Source organism: Budorcas taxicolor, chromosome 11 (assembly GCF_023091745.1).
Source record: "Budorcas taxicolor isolate Tak-1 chromosome 11, Takin1.1, whole genome shotgun sequence".
In the NCBI taxonomy this organism is placed as follows: Eukaryota; Metazoa; Chordata; class Mammalia; order Artiodactyla; family Bovidae; genus Budorcas; species Budorcas taxicolor.
Genome location: NC_068920.1, coordinates 62605625 through 62624215, shown reverse-complemented (window position 1 = coordinate 62624215; position 18591 = coordinate 62605625). Strand labels below are relative to the sequence as shown.

Below are 18591 nucleotides of genomic sequence, written 5' to 3'. Positions count from 1 at the left end.
GTGAATCTCTGTGTGTGTTCCGGGCTGTGGAGAACACAGGGAACTGATTACTGGTTGGATCTGTCTCTCTCCTTTTGATTCCCCCCTTTATCCTCCTGGCCACCTCTGTCTCCTTCCTCCCCCTTCTCTTCTCTGTGTAACTCCGTGAACATCTCTGAGCGGTCCAGACTGTGTAGAGCACATAGGGATTTGATTACTGGCTAGCTTGCTCTCTCCCCTTTTGAGTCCCCCTCTTCTCCTCCTGGTCACCTCTATCTCCTTCTCTCTCTCCTCTTCTCCATGTAACTCAGCGAACCTTTCTGGGGGTCACTCACTGTGGAGAATCTTTTCTCCACTAACCTAGATGTTTTATCATTGGTGCTATACAGATGCAGAAGTCTTGAGGCTACTGTAAGAATAAGACTGAAAACCAGAGGCAGGAGGCTTAAGTCCAAACCCTGAGAACACCAGAGAACTCCTGACTCCAGGGAACATTAATCAATAAGAGCTCATCCAAAAGCCTCCATACCTACACTGACAGCAAGCTCCACCCAAGAGCCAACAAGTTCCAGAGCAAGATATACCATGCAAATTCTCCAGCAATGTAGGAACATAGCCCTGAGCTTTAATATACAGGCTTCCCAAAGTCACACCAAACCCACAGACATCTCAAAACTCACTACTGGACACTTCATTGCACTCCAGAGAGAAGAGATCCAGCTCCACCCACCGGAACAGGGACACAAGCATCCCTAACCAGGAAACCTTGACAAGCCACTCGTCCAACCCCACCCACAGGGAGGAACCTCCACAATAAAGAGGAACCACAAACTGCCAGAATACAGAAAGGCCACCCCAAACACAGCAACCTAAACAAGATGAAAAGGCAGAGAAATACTCAGCAGGTAAAGGAACATGATAAATGCCCACCAAACCAAACAAAAGAGGAGCAGATAGGGAGTCTACCTGGAAAAGAATTCAGAATAATGATAGTGAAAATGATCCAAAATCTTGAAAACAGAATGGAGTTACAGATAAACAGCCTGGAGACAAGGATTGAGAAGATGCAAGAAAAGTTTAACAAGGACCTAGAAGAAATAAAAAAGAGTTCATCAATAATGAATAATGCAATAAATGAGATTAAAAAAAAAAAAAACTCTGGAGGGAACCAACAGTAGAATAACTGAGGCAGGAGATAGGATAAGTGAGGTGGAAGATAGAATGGTGGAAATAAAGAGAGAGGAAAAAAGAATTAAAAGAAATGAGGACAACCTCAGAGACCTCTGGGACAATGTCAAAAGCCCCAACATTCGAATCATAGGAGTCCCAGAAGAAGAAAACAAAAAGAAAGGCCATGAGAAAATACTTGAGGTGATAATAGCTGAAAACTTCCCTAAAATGGGGAAGGAAATAGCTACCCAAGTCCAAGAAACTCAGAGAGTCCCAAACAGGATAAACGCAAGGCAAAACACCCCAAACACATATTAATCAAATTAATAAAGATCAAACACAAAGAACAGATATTAAAAGCAGCAAGGGAAAAACAACAAATAACACACAAGGGGATTCCCATAAGGATAACAGCTGACCTTTCAAGAGAAACTCTTCAAGCCAGAAGGAAATGGCAGGACACACTTAAAGTGATGAAAGAAAATAACCTACAGCCCAGATACTATACCCAGCAAGGATCTCATTCAAATATGAAGGAGAAATCAAAAGCTTTACATAAAAGCAAAAGCTGAGAATTCAGCACCACCAAACCAGCTCTCCAGCAAATACTAAAGGATCTTCTCTAGACAGGAAACACAGAAAAGGTGTATAAACTTGAACCCAAAACAACAAAGTAAATGGCAACGGGATCATACTTATTAATAATCACCTTAAATGTAAATGGGTTGAATGCCCCAACCAAAAGACAAAGACTGGCTGAATGGATACAAAAACAAGACCCCTCTATATGCTATCTACAAGAGACCCACCTTAAAACAAGGGATACATATAGACTGAAAGCGAAGATACTTCACGGAATAAAGGGAGGCCAAAAGCAAGCAGGAGCAGCAGTACTCATATCAGATAAAACAGACTGAAATACAGGCTGTGAACAGGGACAAAGAAGGACACTACATAATGATCAAAGGGTCAATCCAAGAAGATAGAACAATTATAAATATATATCCACCCAACACAGGAGCACCACAATATGTAAGGCAAATACTAACAAGTACGAAAGGGGAAGTAAACAGTCACACAATAATAGTGGGAGACTTTAATGCCCCACTTACACCTATGGATATATCAACTAAACAGAAAATTAGCAAGGAAACATAAACTTTAAATGATACAATGAACCAGTTAGACCTAATTGATATCAATAGGACATTTCACCCCAAAGCAATGAATTTCACATTTTTTCTCAAGTGCACACAGAACCTTCTCCAGGATAGATCACATCCTGGACCATAAATCTAGCCTTGCTAAATTCAAAAAACTTGAAATAATTACAAGCATCATTTCTGATCACAATGCAGTAAGATTAGATGTCAACTACAGGAAAAAAGCTATTAAAGATACAAACGTATGGAGGCTAAACAACACGCTTCTGAATAATCAACAAATCGCAGAAGAAATCAAAAAAGAAATCAAAATATGCACAGAAACGAATGAAAATGAAAACAAAACAACCCAAAACCTATGGGACTCAGCAGTGCTAAGGGGAAGGTTCATGGCAATACAAACTTACCTCAAGAAACTAGAAAAAAGTCAAATAAATAACCTAAGTCTACACCTAAAGCAACTAGAAAAGGACGAAATGAAGAACCCCAGGGTTAGTAGAAGGAAAGAAATCATAAACATTAGGGCAGAAATAAATGCAAAAGAAATAAAAGAGACCATAGCAAAAATCAACAAAGCTAAAAGCTGGTTCTTTGAGAAGATAAATAAAAAAGACAAACCATTAGCCAGACTCATCAAGAAACAAAGGGAGAAGAATCAAGTCAACAAAATTAGATATGAAAATGGAGAAATCACAACAGACAACACAGAAATACAAAGGATCATAAGAGACTACTATCAGCAACTGTAGCCAATAAAATGGACAACTTGGAAGAAATGGACAAATTCTTAGAAAAATATAACTTTCCAAAACGGAACCAGGAAGAAACAGAAAATCTAAACAGACCCATCACAAGCACAGAAATCGAAACTTTAATCAGAAATCTTCCAGCAAACAAAAGCCCAGGACCAGAAGGCTTCACAGCCGAATTCTACCAAAAATTTAGAGAAGAGCTAACACCTATCCTACTCAAACTCTTCCAGAAAACTGCAGAGGGAGGTAAACTTCCAAACTCATTCTATGAGGCCACCATCACTCTAATACCAAAACCTGACAGATGCCACAAAAAAGAAAACTACAGGCCAATATCACTGATGAACATAGATACAAAAATCCTTAACAAAATCCTAGCAAACAGAATCCAACAACATATTAAAAACATCATACATCATGACCAAGTGGGTTTTATCCCAGGAATGCAAGGATTCTTTAATATCCACAAATCAATCAATGTAATACACTACGTTAACAAATTGAAAGATAAAAACCATGATTATCTGAACAGATGCAGAGAAAGCCTTAGACAAAATTCAACATCCATTTATAATAAAAACCCTCCAGAAAGCAGGAATAGAAGGAACATATCTCAACATAATAAAAGCTATATATGACAAACCCACAGCAAACATAATCCTCAATGGTGAAAAATTGAAAGCATTTCCCCTAAAATCAGGAACAAGACAAAGGTGCCCACTCTCACCGCTACTATTCAACATAGTTTTGGAAGTTTTGGCCACAGCAATCAGAGCAGAAAAAGAAATAAAAGGAATCCAGATTGGAAAAGAAGTAAAGCTCTCAATGCAGATGACATGCTCCTCTACGTAGAAAACCCTAAAGACTCCACCAGAAAATTACTAGAGCTAATCAATGAATATAGTAAAGTTGCAGGATATAAAATTAACACACAAAAATCCCTTGCATTCCTATACACTAACAATGAGAAAACAGAAAGAGAAATTAAGGGAACAATTCCATTCACCATTGCAACGAAAAGAATAAAACACTTAGGAATAAATCTACCTAAAGAAACTAAAGACCTATATATAGAAAACTAAAAAACACTGATGAAAGAAATCAAAGAGGACACAAATAGATGGAGAAATATACCATGTTCATGGATGGGAAGAATCAATACAGTGAAAATGAGTATTCATTCTACCCAAACCAATATATAGATTCAGTGCAATCCCTATCAAGCTACCAATGGTATTTTTCAGAGAACTAGAACAAATAATTTCACAATTTGTATGGAAATACAGTAAAACTTGAATAGCCAAAGCCATCTTGAGAAAGAAGAATGGAACTGGAGGAATCAACCTGCCTGGCTTCAGGCTCTACTACAAAGCTACAGTCATCGAAACAGTATGGTACTGGCACAAAGACAGAAATATAGATCAATGGAACAAAATAGAAAGCCCAGAGATAAATCCACACACCTACTGACAACTTATCTTCGACAAAGGAGGCAAGAATATACAATGGAGAAAAGACAATCTCTTTAACGAGTGGTGCTGGGAAAACTGGTCAAGCACTTGTAAAATAATGAAACTAGAACACTTTCTAACACCATACACAAAAATAAACTCAAAATGGATTAAAGATCTAAACGTAAGACCAGAAACTATAAAACTCCTAGAGGAGAACATAGGCAAAACACTCTCTGACATAAATCACAGCAGGATCCTCTATGGCCCACCTACCAGAGTAATGGAAATAAAAGCAAAAATAAACAAATGGGACCTAATTAAAATTAAAAGCTTTTGCACAATGAAGGAAACCATAAGCAAGGTGAAAAGACAGCCTTCAGAATGGGAGAAAATAATAGCAAATGAAGCAACTGACAAAGAATTAATCTCAAAAATATACAAGCAGCTCCAGCAGCTCAATTCCAGAAAAATAAACGACCCAATCAAAAAATGGGCCAAAGAACTAAACAGACATTTCTCCAAAGAAGACATACAAATGGCTAGCAAACACATGAAAAGAGGCTGAACATCACTCACTATCAGAGAAATGCAAATCAAAACCACAATGAGGTACCATTTCACGCCAGTCAGAATGGCTGCTATCAAACAGTCTACAAGCAATAAATGCTGGAGAGAGTGTGGAGAAAAGGGAGCCCTCTTACACTGTTGGTGGGAATGCACACTAGTACAGCCACTATGGAGAACAGTGTGGAGATTCCTTAAAAAACTGGAAATAGAACTGCCATATCACCCAACAATCCCACTGTTGGGCATACACACCAAGGAAACCAGAATTGAAAGAGACACATGTACCCCAACGTTCATTGTAGCACTGTTTACAATAGCTGGGACATCAAAGCAACCTAGATATCCATCAGCAGACGAATGGATAAGAAAGCTGTGGTACACAATGGAATATTACTCAGCCATTAAAAAGAATACATTTGAATCAGTTCTAATGAGGTAGATGAAACTGGAGCCGATTATACAGGGTGAAGTAAGCCAGAAAGAAAAACACCAATACAGTATACTAACACATATATATGGAATTTAGAAAGATGGTAACAATGACCTTATATATGAGACAGCAAAAGGGACAGAGATGTATAGAACAGTCTTTTGGACTCTGCGGGAGAAGGCGAGGGTAGGATGATTTGAGAAAATAGCATTGAAACATGTAGATTACCATATGTGAAACAGATCACCAGTCCAGGTTCGATGCATGAGACAGGGTGCTCAGGGCTGGTGCACTGGGATGACCCTGAGGGATGGGATGGGGAGGGAGGTGGAAAGGGGGTTCAGGATGGGGAACATATGTACACCCATGGCAGATTCATGTCAGTGTATGGCAAAAACCACTACAATAATGTAAAGTAACTAGCCTCCAATTAAAATAAATAAATTTTTAAAAAAAGAAAGAAAGTTGAGAGCTGAAAAATTGATACTTTTAACTGTGGCATTGGAGAAGACTCCTGAGAGTCCCTTGGACTGCAAGGAGATCAAACCAATCAACTCTAAAGGAGAACAGTCCTGAATATTCATTGGAAGGACTGATGCTGGAGCTCCAATACTTTGGCCACCTGATGTGAAGAGCTGACTCACTGGAAAAGACCCTGATGCTGGGAAAGACTGAAGGCAGGAAGAGAAGGGGACGACAGAGGATGAGACGGTTGGATGGCATCACCGACTCAATAGACATGAGTTTGAGTAAGCTCTGGGAGTTGGCGATGGACAGGGAGGCCTGGCGTGCTGCAGTCCATGGGGTCGCAGAGAGTCGGACACGACTGAGGGACTGAACCGAACTGAACTACACCTCCAGAAGTCTACACTCCTCCTGGCAATGTGTGCACAAAACAATCAGCTGTCACCTCGGGTCTGCACACTGACTGAGGGGCACCTCACCAGGGAAGGGGCCTCTTCCAGACTCTAACGTTCCAGAACAAACCACAATCTGAAAGAGAGAAAGGAATGGGGCCTGAAATGGTACTGCCAAGATGCCAGGGCCTTTTGCCTCAGGGAATTCAGAGGGACCCCTGCCTCATACACTTGGCAGAGAGACAAGGGGACTGATTTCTAAAACCTTGTGCACCACGGAGGCTACAATACGCTCTATGTTCATGAGCAGAGGAATGAAGAGGAGGGCTGGGTCAATGAGGACTTTGTGAGGAAACATAAAGGTAGCTGCCAAAGGACTGCACGGCACAGGAGAAGCAGAGAGTTCAGGTGACACAGGAAAGATAAGGCTATCCTGCTCAGAGAACGGCCCTCACCCTCCACAGGAATCAGGAGGTCAAGGGGACCAAAGAGTCCTCCATTCAACCTCCACACTGCACCCCTGCACTACCTTCTAGAAGGGGGCTCTCCAGAGCTGCCCCAAGGCCACCAGCCCAGAAGAAGAGCAGCCCGCACTGTGGCTGTCCCTCCCTACCAGCAACTTTCTACCAACATTTAGCCCTAAGCCCACGGGACTCCCACACATCAGAACCAAAGAGCAGGGCGTTCCTGGTGGTCCACTGGTTAACCAAGATCCACGCTTCTGGCCGCAGGGGCTACAGTTCGGTCCCTGGTCAGGGAACCAAGATCCCACATGCCACACAGCCAAATTAAATAAAGAAATAAAAACAGCAGAGGAAGGGGACATATGTAAAATTATAGCTGGTTGGAGTTACTGTACAGCAGAAACCAACACAATATTGTAAAACAATTTTCCTCTAATTAAAAATTTTTAAAAAGCTAACAAAGGCGGGGAAACACCACCAGAGCAGAAGGCCTCCCGCCCTGCTGGGCCTCTCCGAGCCCCCGCTCTCTAGTCTCCTTCACTGCTGGCCCCCACCCCAGTTTCCCCACGCCATGCCACAACTGCTCTTGCAAGGTCAAGGGTATCCTGGCTGTTGGATCCAAAGGACATGATGCAAGCCTCCTCCGCTGATCACTCTCCTTCCCTCAGCTTCCAGGACATTCCAGGGACCTGGCTCTCCTCAGCATCTGTCCTCACTGCCCATCTACCCCTGCCCTGCTAGGGCCTCTCTTTCGGCTTCCAGGATCACTCCCCAGGACCACCTCCCCACCGACATCCAGATCCTTCCCTCTTGCTCGAGACTTTCACTTGTGCTTCACTGTACATGGGCTGCTCCTAGCAACCCACGTCTCAGGCCACTGCACACAAATTCCAATGTTCACAACAAACTCGTCTGCCTGCCCCAGCCCCAGCCCCAACCCCAACCCCCAAGCCCTCTCTTCCCTGCGTGTGCTCAGCCTCAGGGAAAGGCAAGGCCACCACCAAGCCAAACCCACATTCATCCTCAGCTCCTCCTCCTGCCTCACAGCCCCTCTGCTGCTGCTGCTAAGTCGCTTCAGTCGTGTCTGATTCTGTGCGACCCCACAGACGGCAGCCCACCAGGCTCCCCCGTCCCTCGGATTCTCCAGGCAAGAACACTGGAGTGGGTTGCCATTTCCTTCTCCAATGCATGAAAGTGAAAAGTGAAAGTGAAGTCGCTCAGTCGTGTCCGACTCCTATTGACTCCATGAACTGCAGCCTACCAGGCTCCTCCGTCCATGGGATCTGCCAGGCAAGAGTACTGGAGTGGGTTGCCATTGCCTTCTCCCACAGCCCCTCAGCAAACCATAAAATCCTAAGCTCACCTTCCAATGCCCTCTTGGGTGTTCCTTTCTACGCTCACTGAGCACCGTTGTTCAGGCTACCATCACCTCTCACTGGGCCCCCCAACCACGGGGACCCCCCTACTCTGGTCTCCACACCAGTCAGTGATCTGTGGAAACCACTTAAACAGGGTGCTATGCTCTGCCTGCAGCTACTGCCCTGGTGGTCAAGCCTGGCCTCAAGCTGAAAGATGGCAGGGGCAGGATGGTACCCTCCCCTGCTGACTCCAGGGCCAGCCCGGCTGGCCACACAGCCACGAGAACCACCACTGCCTCAGAAATACCGTATTACTCGGAGATGGAACACTTGCTCCTAGGAGGCTCTGCCTGCCCGGATCCCGGGCTCCTCTCCTGCAGAGCAGGGCTGCATGGCTACATTCTGAGGAAACAAGCAGAAGCACCCAGAGATTCTCCAGTGCAGCAGCCAGAGCTGCCCATCAAAGTCTCCCACCCAATCCTGAGAAACAGTAATTAACAGTAACTGCCTAATTCTTTAAAACTAAGGAGATGGTGCAGGAGGGTGCCCACTAGTGGCTGGCATGCAGCAGTACTAATGGTCACTACGGCAGAGCTTTGCCTCCCTGCCCTGACAGTCCAGGGGCTCACAGGGAACCTCCTATGGGATCCTGGGACCTGGAGACTTCACAGCTATCAGGAAGTCATTATGAGGGGGCCTTGCTCACTTCTCGGCCTCAATTATGCAGTCTTTATGGTCAAGCTCATTCAGAGTCCAGAAGTGTCCTTCCGGAAGTTCAGGTGTGAGAAGCATGACCAAGCTCTGGGGAGGACCTCAAGCCCAATCACCAAGAGGGAGACTGCAGGAGAACCCGAACCTTCACAATGGGAGGGTCTCAGTTTTCACCTGAACCCAGGTCAAAGGAGAGGACAAAAATGTGGAGTTAAGAGGACTTGAGCCCTTACTTGGGTTTTGTTTTATTGTTTGTTTTTAAAGGAAGGGGAGACTGTCTGGCCTCCATCAAGTTGCTTCTGGTGAAATCAAAGTGGAAGTTTCTTTCACCTTGCAGGAAGTAATGATCAATCATACCCTTTTCTGTAACCAGGAAGGCAACAGCCCATCACTGACCTTAACAAGGACGCCTTGGAAACATCACAGGTTCAGCTAGTTTGGTATTACATATGCGCAAACAACAGCGTCCAGGTATCTAGACCGCATACTCTACGTTCTTTCAGTTTCTATCCAAGAGTCCGAACCTGCCACAAAGCCCAAGCCCATAAAAATGACCCGGTAAAAAGCTCGAGAGTTAGACTCAAGTACACATATCTCCCCAAACTGGGGGCCTGCCCGGAAAAGCTTTTTGTTGTCCATAGTATTATCATTTTCGGAACCAAAGACTTTAAATGGTATTTTGCAAGATCATTCAGAGCTAACAAACCATCAACTTCACTAAAAGCGCGCTCAGAGGCCTCCCTGTCGTCCACCGGGTTGGGACCTTTCCCCAAGGCTTCCCTAAACCTCACTCTTTCTCTGGGGAGAGAGAGCTGACATTCGCGTCCCCTCCGCGATTCACCAACAGTTACCTCGCTTGAACTCCTCCAGGACGGCGTCCAGCTTGGTGTCGTTGAAGACGAAGTGGAGTGGGTGACTGTAGAAGCGGGTGATGGTGCTGAGCGGCGTGCAGTCTTCGGGGTCCACGAAAGCTAAGTCCTTGAGGTAGAGCATGTCCACGATGTTGGAGCGCTCGTCCTCGTAAACGGGGATGCGCGTGTGGCCGCTCTGCATGATGCTGGCCAGGACGCCGAAGTCCAGCACGGTGCTGGCCTCTAGCATGAAGCAGTCCTCGAGGGGCGTGAGCACGTCCTCCACTGTCCGGCAGGGCAGCACGCCCTTGCTGAGATCGCTGTAGGGGTCGCCGCCGCCGCGCGCCAGCTCCAGCACGCGCTCGCGCAGCCTCCCTGGCCGCGCCGCCAGCTCCAGCAGCTGGCCCACCGGCAGCGCTACGGGCAGGGTGAGCAGCACCGCCAAGCGGCTGAGGATCAGCGCGCGCGGCGCCAGTGCCAACGTCCAGCGCCCGCTCACGGCGGCCGGCACCACCTCGCCCACCAGGAACACGAGCCCCGCGCTGCCTAGCACGGCAGGCACGGCGCGCTGGCCGGCCGCGCGGTACAGCAGAACGGCCAGCGCCGCCTGCGCCAGGCTGGCCAGCAGCAGCAGCGCGCCCAGGGCGCAGCCCGCCCAGCGCCGTGCGGGCTCCAGGCGCCGCGCCGCCGCACGCTCCGCCTCCGAGCCGCTCTCGCGCAGCACCTGCACCTCGGCGGGCGCCAGCGCCAGTGCGCTCAGCTGCAGGCCCCGCGCCAAGGCCGCCAGCGCCAACAGCCCCGCCGCCCCCAGGCCCAGAGCCCAGGGCGGCGCCTCCTCCTCGGCTGCCGAGCCGCCCGGCTCCACACGCACGGCCAGCAGCGCCGAATGCGGGCGCGCGGCCTCGGCGCGCAGGCGCAGCAGCGCGCGCCACTCGCCCGTGAGGGCTGCCGCCTCTTCGGCCGCCGAACCCCCCGGCTCCCCGCGCACCGCCAGCCGCACAGAGTGCGGGCGCGCGGCCTCGGCGCGCAGGCGCAGCAACGCACGCCACTCGCCCGCGGGAGCCGCAGCTTCGTCGGGCGCTGCGGCCGGCCCGCCCTCGGGGCAACCCGCCCCCTCAGGAGCCACCCAGGACCAGGAGCTGTTGGAGAAGCCCGAGCCGAAGAGGCGCAAGCGGAAGGTGGCCTCCGGCGCGGCCCGCACCTCCCCTTCGTGCGCCCACCCCGCGCCCGCCGCTCCGTCCTCCTCTAGACAGACGCCCAGCACTCGCGGGCCCGGCGCCGCTTCTCCGGCGGCGTTGCCCAGGCAGAGCGCGGCGAGCAACCAGCCTAGCCGACCCGCCGCCGCCGCCGCCGCCATCGCCTGCTGCCCCCTCTCGGCCTCCCGCGCAGCCTACCTCTCCGCCTCCGCCGGGCCAATCGTCGCCAGCCCTGGAGCCTCTTCAGCCAATAGGCGGCGGGCGGGGGCGGGCCCCAGGGTCGGACTAGGCTGCGCCGGGGAGTAAACAAGCGGCGGCGCGATCCCGGGGCGGGCCGGGGGCGTGGGGCTCTGGGCCCTGTGGGCCTGGGCCGCGGAACCCGGAGGACGCCGGGCGGCGAGCTGGCCCGCTCTCCGCGGGGGTCTAGTTCCCTTCGGCCGTCCCCAGCGCCGGGAGGCCAGGCCTGTACTCTGGGAAGTCCCTGGCTCGGCACTTGGGCCGCCGAGAGCAGTGGCGCTCCTGAAATTGCAGATAGAGAATTTAACGAAGGGAGATGGTCCGTTTCCTCAGAAACCGACGACCCAAACCTCGAAGAGTGCTAAAAGAACCGACGACTGGGCGTCGGAAGCTAAAGCTTATTGAAAGTATTCCTTGATCGCGCGCGACTCTGCTATGGGTCTGGGACGTGACACACACTCAGTCCCTCCTTAGATGAACTTGCACCCCTGCCAGAGAGAACGAAGGACGTAAACACACGAAATCACCGCCTCATTGGATCCTCGCAGCTACTTCATTATTAATACACTTTACCAGAGAAAAGTGAACACTACTCGGGCACAGATGATAGGTTCCAAAGCGACCAGCCTAATATCCTGTCGCCATCCCAGCAACACTAGGAGTTGGCATCTCTGTCAGAAATTACTGTATCTGGTCACTTCACTTCTAGGAGAGCATCCTTGGGAAAGTAATTCCTAACGACCAACAGGAACTATTCAAGAGGATCCTCCCCGGATCGTTGTTTTAGAAGACTGTATGGTCCTTGACAGTATGGAATGTTCCTCAACCTGTTATATGTGAACTTTACCTGGTTGGAAGGAAACAGACAAGCTAACAAGACTTCTCTATAAGTGTCCCGACAAAATGTTTTTTTTGTATTTTCTACATTTTTATGTATTTTCAACTTTCCTAACATAAGTAGACTGATAAGAGCATCCATATACGTGTCATTTAAAATGGTCTTTGCAAGGGCTGTATAGAAACAGATATGTTGTCATGAAAATACTATTAAAAAGCTTAGGCACTGTGGTCACAATTAAGTGAAATATACTTGTGTGGAAGGTAATGTGCAAAAATGAGTAAACCTGTGGTGAGTGACCAACAAAAGTATTGTGTGAAAAATTCCAGAATAAGCTGCCAGCAGAAGCAATTATGACCTTTGACCCTTTCCACCGGACTGGCATGCCTCTTTTGAAAAAATAATAATAGACTCAGTCCCTTTGGTTCACACGTCTGTCTCCAAGTCCAGATAAAAATGCTGACACAGAATGGACAACAGCTTGAAATGAGCCACATGCCTGAAAAGTTAACCAGCAAAGAACAGTTCCAGAGGCAAGGTGGGAAAAACGCCCAGTACATCTACACAAGGCTCTGACCTCTGACAAGTTACTTTTCCTCTGGTCTCAGACTCCCTTGGAAAACAACCTTGTAACTTATTTTGGCAGGGAAACCTTTGGATAGAACAATCAGATCACACTTGGAAAACACAAATGATGATTTAAACCATGAGACCCAAAGGATCCATTGCAGGGCAAACAAAGTTGCCCATGAATGACTTTCTGTGAACAACATAGGTCCCACACCACTTTGCCAGCTTCTGTCTTCCTTGGCTCTGCACCATTCTTTAGTTCATTATCACAGCATCGGTGGAGACACTTGTCACCAGACTTTCAGGTCCCCCATGGGCGATTTTCCTTTCTGGCCATTCAGCTCAAGACATTTCCATGTTTTATCGAAATATTTACTCTTGAGTTTTAAACCCATAACTAATGTGTGTGACCCCTGACTGACTCTTCCTCCTCTCAAGTCTATACGTCACTTCCTCCAGCCAGTTTTCCTCGACCATCGTTACTGGGTTCAATCAAAGTTATAGGAGCAGCATGCTCCCCTCCAATAAAATCCGGTACTTACCTTCTGGTAAGGCCCATTCATTCATTCATTCAACAAGTATTTCCTGCATCCGGTGCTTGCAGTGCACTGGGACTGCAGTTGAAATAACAAATGCCCTGACCTGCTGGAGCTTAAGCTCTAGTGTGAGGACAACAAAAAATACACAAATCCTTATTTTAATACGTGACAGTTAAGTTCTACAGAGAAAAAAAACCAGGCAAGATGAGGAGATGGACAGAGGGATGGGGGCCAAGCTCTTTTGGGTGGTCTGATGGCGGAAGGCCTCTTCAAGGAGGTAGCGTTTGAACAGAGGCTTAGATGAAGCAAGGGGTGAGCCTCACAAAGACCTGGGAGAATGTTCCAGGTGGAGAAGATAGCCTGAGGGGTTGGTGGCATGTGGCATGTAGCAGAGGCTGAAACGTGTGTGGGACGGCTGGATGAATGAAATTTACTCTTGCCCACCTATACACAGGACTCTGCATTTGTTGCTCCTTTTGTCTGAAATGTCCTCTTTCCTTTCTGCCTACCCAATGCCTAACATCCCCCCAATTCCCCTCTTAAGCCAGGGTTCCTTGAGCCCCTGGCCTGGGTGCACCCGATTGTACCCTCCAGCTAGGCACGTGGGGGCGCTGTGGGAGCCTGCCCGACTGAAGCCTCCAGAGTGGATGCAGTGAGGTCCCTTCTAGGTGGGCTCTCCGGGGGTGGGCACTCCAACTTGGAGACCATGACCAGCCTCCAAGTCTGGACCGAGAGGCAACTGCTGTTCTTAGACAATGTGATCCCAGTTTTAGATCAAGCACCTTTCGCCTTTAGCCCCTAGAGGAGAGAGGAGGGGCAGTTTGCCCATTCCAGCTGCCCTTGGTCCTCTGGTTTCCATTTTACTGAATTCGTAACAGTGGCAGTTGAGCACACTTGCCGTACCGGTCTAGCAGCAGCTGGCACTCTCTAGCTCCTGTGACAACAGCCTTGATTATGTTTTTGTAAGTTACATGTCTCCATTTCATTATTTTTAGTGCTGAACAGTCCCAGGATGCTTGCCTCTTGCCCTGTCATAGCCAAGCACAGCCACTTCGAGCTCTGTGACAAGTCCTGAGCTCAGACAGGCCAACTGCAGGCTCTCCAAGATTTATCCATATTTCATTTTTTTATTACCAATCAAAAATAAATTCCATATATTGTTTAGCAAATATTATCACTGTTTTGTGACAAAAGACACAAGAGTCATAACAACAAAACTCCCCGAGAGTCAAAACTCATAACAATGCCAAAATAAATCACAAAAATATACAAATTAAAATCTTATGCAAAATAAATACGAGTTATTTGCTACGGTGGCTGTGACTCGCCTACCCACATGGAGGCCTGCTGTTTGCGGAGGTCCCCCTTCCACGGGAAGACGCGCAGGGCTGGGCCAGGTCCAGGGTACGGCTCAGCCCAGGAACCAGAGGCTAGAATAGGAAATGAGAAATTGCACTGGGAAGAGGAAGTCATCGGACCAGTAATATTTGGAAATAACCATGACCCTCCGCCGAAAGTGATTATAAATGGGGACAGGGAGAGGTGGGGAGGAGGGACCATCTCTTGAGAGCATCTGTGTGTGCACAGAGGTAGCAGTGGAAGTGTGTGCACCTGCTCCATGGACTTCACACACAAACACTAGGTTCGGGCAGTGCGTGGGCTCAGGCAGCACTCAGGCCCCAGGAAAACCGCACTGCAAGACCCCACGTGGACGTGGAGAGCAAGCTGCTCCTGGAGAAAACTAAGGGGTTTCTCTGGACAGGGCACGAAGGTCTGGTGTCTTCCTTATGGCTGAGAACCCATAGGTGTCACCACCTTCTCTCCAGAATTGTAGGAATCACTTCTGTCACTGGGAAGGCCTGTTAAACTGACCAGGGCCCAGCATACTTGGTGCAAGGCGTTTTCTGGTCATTGCCAACAGAGCACTTGGGGTTCCAGGTCTCACGGGTTGAGGAAAGAAGTGAATAAATAATATGCGGGAAGGCTTGCCGAGGCTCCCTCGTCTGTTCCAGGCCCCTCAGGAAGTGTTCCCAACCAAAGGGTCAGAGTGGACCTTGGTCCCATAGCCTCCCCGACAGTAGGAAGCCTGCTGCTCAGAAGATGGTGCAGGACTGCAGATGGGGCTGGGGCATTCAGGGTCCAGTACCACGGGCTTCAGCAAAGACTTGGATAACAGCTCACACTAGGATCTCACACATGTAGGACAGGGCTGCTGGCTGAGTGCCTTCTAGGTGGAAACCTCCTTTCCTGAGTTCTGTAAGTGCGTGAACAAGGTCAGGTGAGCCTCGGCCACAAAGGAAAGGCCATGAGAACCCACTTGGGTTGGCTTCCTACACATCCTCCTGACCTCAATCCCTAAGAGACACTGGGGTTTGGAATTAGAAGCAGGGAGTCTTGTGGGTCAGTAACAAGACTGGACTTTGGCCATGGGGTGGGAGGGGGATAAACTGATTGCTAACAACGTAGATGCTCATGAGCAAGTTCCCTCCTGGCCCCGAAAGGAGCATCACAGGTAAGCCCCTCTCACACAGACACTCTCCCCACCTGGGGAAAACCTTTGGTGAAACTGAGGGCAGGGCCTGGGAGCAGTCTGGTTAGCAGTCTTAAAAGTGTGAGACCCTGCCTAACACTTGGAGTCAGCCCCACGACAAGTGGAGAGCTGTCCAAAGGGATGTGAGGCAGATCGTGGGGACAGGGCTGAGAGGCCTTGGCCCAGCCCAACTCACCAGGAGACCCCATCAGCAGAGTTCTAGGAGGTTCCTGGGTCCAGCGATTGACAGGAGGAGGCGTGCTCCTCTCCACAGTTGGGAGCATCACCTCCCTGACCATGGTTCCCAGAAAAATCCCTTGGCCTCGGTGACGACAGGTGAGCCTCAGCGTGTGTCCAGGCAGTTTTTTTCAGCGCTATTTGGTTCTTTGCTTCCTGGGAAGAACTGTCTTCTCTCCCAAGAAGAAATCTTCCTCCAGGAAGCCGCAGCGGTGCCATCTCTGGAGGGCGTGGAAGAGGAGCAGGGAGAGGTGGCTCCCTGAGTCAGGGATGCAGCCAGGAGGTCACAACTGGGAGCACATTATGGCTATTGCTTCCTGGGGTGAGAAACCCTACCCCTTTTAAAGTTTTTGTGGGAAAAAAATTGCTTTTAAATAAAGTTCCTTAACCCTGTCTTCCCTTCCCCCTGTGATATTTAAAAAGAGGTGCAATGAGCTGAGTTTAGAAGCGTTCCTGGTCGCCGGTATACTGCCCCACAGTCCAGGGCTGTGCAGCTGCCACCTCCGAGCTGCTCAGAGGTCCCTGTCAGAGACCAGATCCCCCTCAGGCAGGGGACCCTCCGGCTGCTCAGTCAGACAAGGTAACTGTACCCCTTCCGGCCTAACAGGCTCCCTGTCTTCTTGTGGGCCCACTGGGGAGGCCCCCGCGGGGCTGGCGGGGGACCCCGGGCCCTCCTGTCAGATGGCGCTCTCGTGAGACGTCCTGTGCAGCAAGGAGTTGCGCTCATTCAGCAGGTTCGTGGTCTCATCCACCGGCAGCGGCTCGGCCTTGTCAGCTGAGTTCTCGGTGCAGATAGCACACCCGTCCAGGGGGAACTGGGGGCAGTTCTCCATGCGTGAGGCCAGCAGCCCGTTCTGGTACTGTTGCCGGGTGATCTGCAGGGGGGTGGGCAGGCGTGGGGTGGTCACTGAGAGCAGGGTTGGGGGGCGGGGATAGAAGCTGAGTCCAGGAAAGTGGGCATGACCCAGGGCAGAGGGTATCAGAAGCCGCCCCCCCCACCCCCCAAAGACTGAGAAGCTAGAGTAGGAAGGACACACATCCCAGGTCCAGGCCCACGTGCTGGGTGCATGTGCCGTGTGCTAAGTCACTTCAGTCGTGTCTGGCTCTTTGCGACCCCATAGACTGTAGCCGGCCAGGCTCCTCTGTCCATGGGATTCTCCAGGCAAGAATACTGGAGTGGGTTGCCATGCCCTCCTCCAGGGAATCTTCCCGACCCAGGGATCGAACCCATGTCTCTTGTGTTTCCTGCATTGGCAGGCGGGTTCTTTACCACTAGCTACACCTGGGAAGCCTATCCATGCTGGGTGCCGTGGATCAAAGAAGCTGCCAATGGCCTGGAGGCAGAGTGATCCAGACACCCCGGAGGCAGAGGGTGGGGCTGCCCCAGGCAGAGGGCTCACCTTAATGTACTGGAGGTCCATGAGTGCCCGCACGCTGAAGTCAGAGATGTACTGGCCCAGGATCGAGCTGCCAAACTGGTTGCTGCTGCCTGCCAAGGGCACGGCGTTCGCCGTCTCGGAGCGGTCTGGGTAGCTGAGGGAGGCCGAGCGGCTGAGGGCCGTGGGGTGCGATGGAGAGCGGTCTGTGACGGGGACAGAGACCGTGAGGTCAGCGGCCAGCCTGGTGCCCTGCACAGCCTCCTGGTCCAACCGCGTCCCTCAGGCGCCTGGGCAGTGGTGCCCTCACGGGAAACGGGAAGGAGTTCTCGGGTGCAAACAAAGCCCTTACTGCAAGGTCTGACTTCATCAGAGCAAATGAGTTAGTTTGTTTAGAAGTGTTGTGCAGTAAGTGTTCAAAAGTCTACCCGAACAGAGAACAAAACAGAGAGCAAAAAGCTGAGACACAGAAAGTCTATGTCTACAAAAGCCCTCATTTCCCCGACAACTAACAAGGCAGGGGCAACACAAAGGTGGCCCGAGTGTGGCAGATAGCACCGCGATGACTGCTTCTGTCAAGGGATGTGAACTGCACACTTTTAAACTACATGGAGAGGAAGAACTTCTTTGCACTCTCTCACCACACACACAGACACCCCCAACGTGCCACCCTGCTCGTATCTTACAACGCTTGTAAGAGCTCAAAAGCGTGTTCTGTGAGACTTGTGTGTGAAACAGTCCTGCCTGTGTCCGCTGAGCCCAGCCAGTCTAGCAGGGGGATGGAGGCGGCACACTCTTCTCACAGGAACCTGGAGGCCCCAGAGCTCCAGCTTCCCATGCTGGGGTGTCTGGAGACTGGTCCCAGTCTCTGTCCGAGGAGGCAGAGCCCTGGGGTAGCTATGCAGTGCCTCTTCCCATCACTCAGGGCAGAACAGGCTTCACTCAGCTGATAGTAACCAGGAAAGAGGAATGACTCAACTTCCAATGAGGAAGGAACCAGCTCCTTATTTTGCAAAAGGAAGGGCACACACATTATTGTACCTCATTAGCTCATATTTTGGGGGAACAGTCAGAGAACAATGAAATGCACCAAGAAGTTAATTGTGAAGGCATGCTGGCTTGTTTTAAACAAACAGGCAGTGGACTAAGCTGATCTGCTTAGTTAACTGCTAACTTACTAATGACTCAGTTAACTATTCTAACAAACAGCCCAGTGAAAAAAGCAACCACTGAGTCTGGGTGACTGACTGAACCAAATGAGACTGTATTTAGTAACACTCCACATCTGAATTTCATTCATAAAACCAGGAAC

General features: G+C 49.7%; 2 protein-coding genes across 2 annotated transcripts in view; both read right to left on the bottom strand.

The window, feature by feature from the left end:
* Window positions 1–11113, bottom strand: part of CNNM3 (cyclin and CBS domain divalent metal cation transport mediator 3) — a 32286-nt gene extending 21173 nt beyond the window's left edge. Inside the window, exon 1 of the mRNA XM_052648224.1 lies at window positions 9757–11113. Coding sequence (XP_052504184.1) covers window positions 9757–11113 — 1357 coding nt within the window. The remainder of the gene's footprint in view (window positions 1–9756) is intronic.
* A 3184-nt stretch (window positions 11114–14297) lies between these two features.
* CNNM4 (cyclin and CBS domain divalent metal cation transport mediator 4) overlaps window positions 14298–18591 on the bottom strand; it is a 38516-nt gene continuing 34222 nt past the window's right edge. The window contains exons 6-7 of the mRNA XM_052649481.1: window positions 17304–17485; window positions 14298–16778 (exon numbers count right to left, since the gene is read on the bottom strand). Coding sequence (XP_052505441.1) covers window positions 16581–16778; window positions 17304–17485 — 380 coding nt within the window. The 3' untranslated portion in view covers window positions 14298–16580. The remainder of the gene's footprint in view (window positions 16779–17303; window positions 17486–18591) is intronic.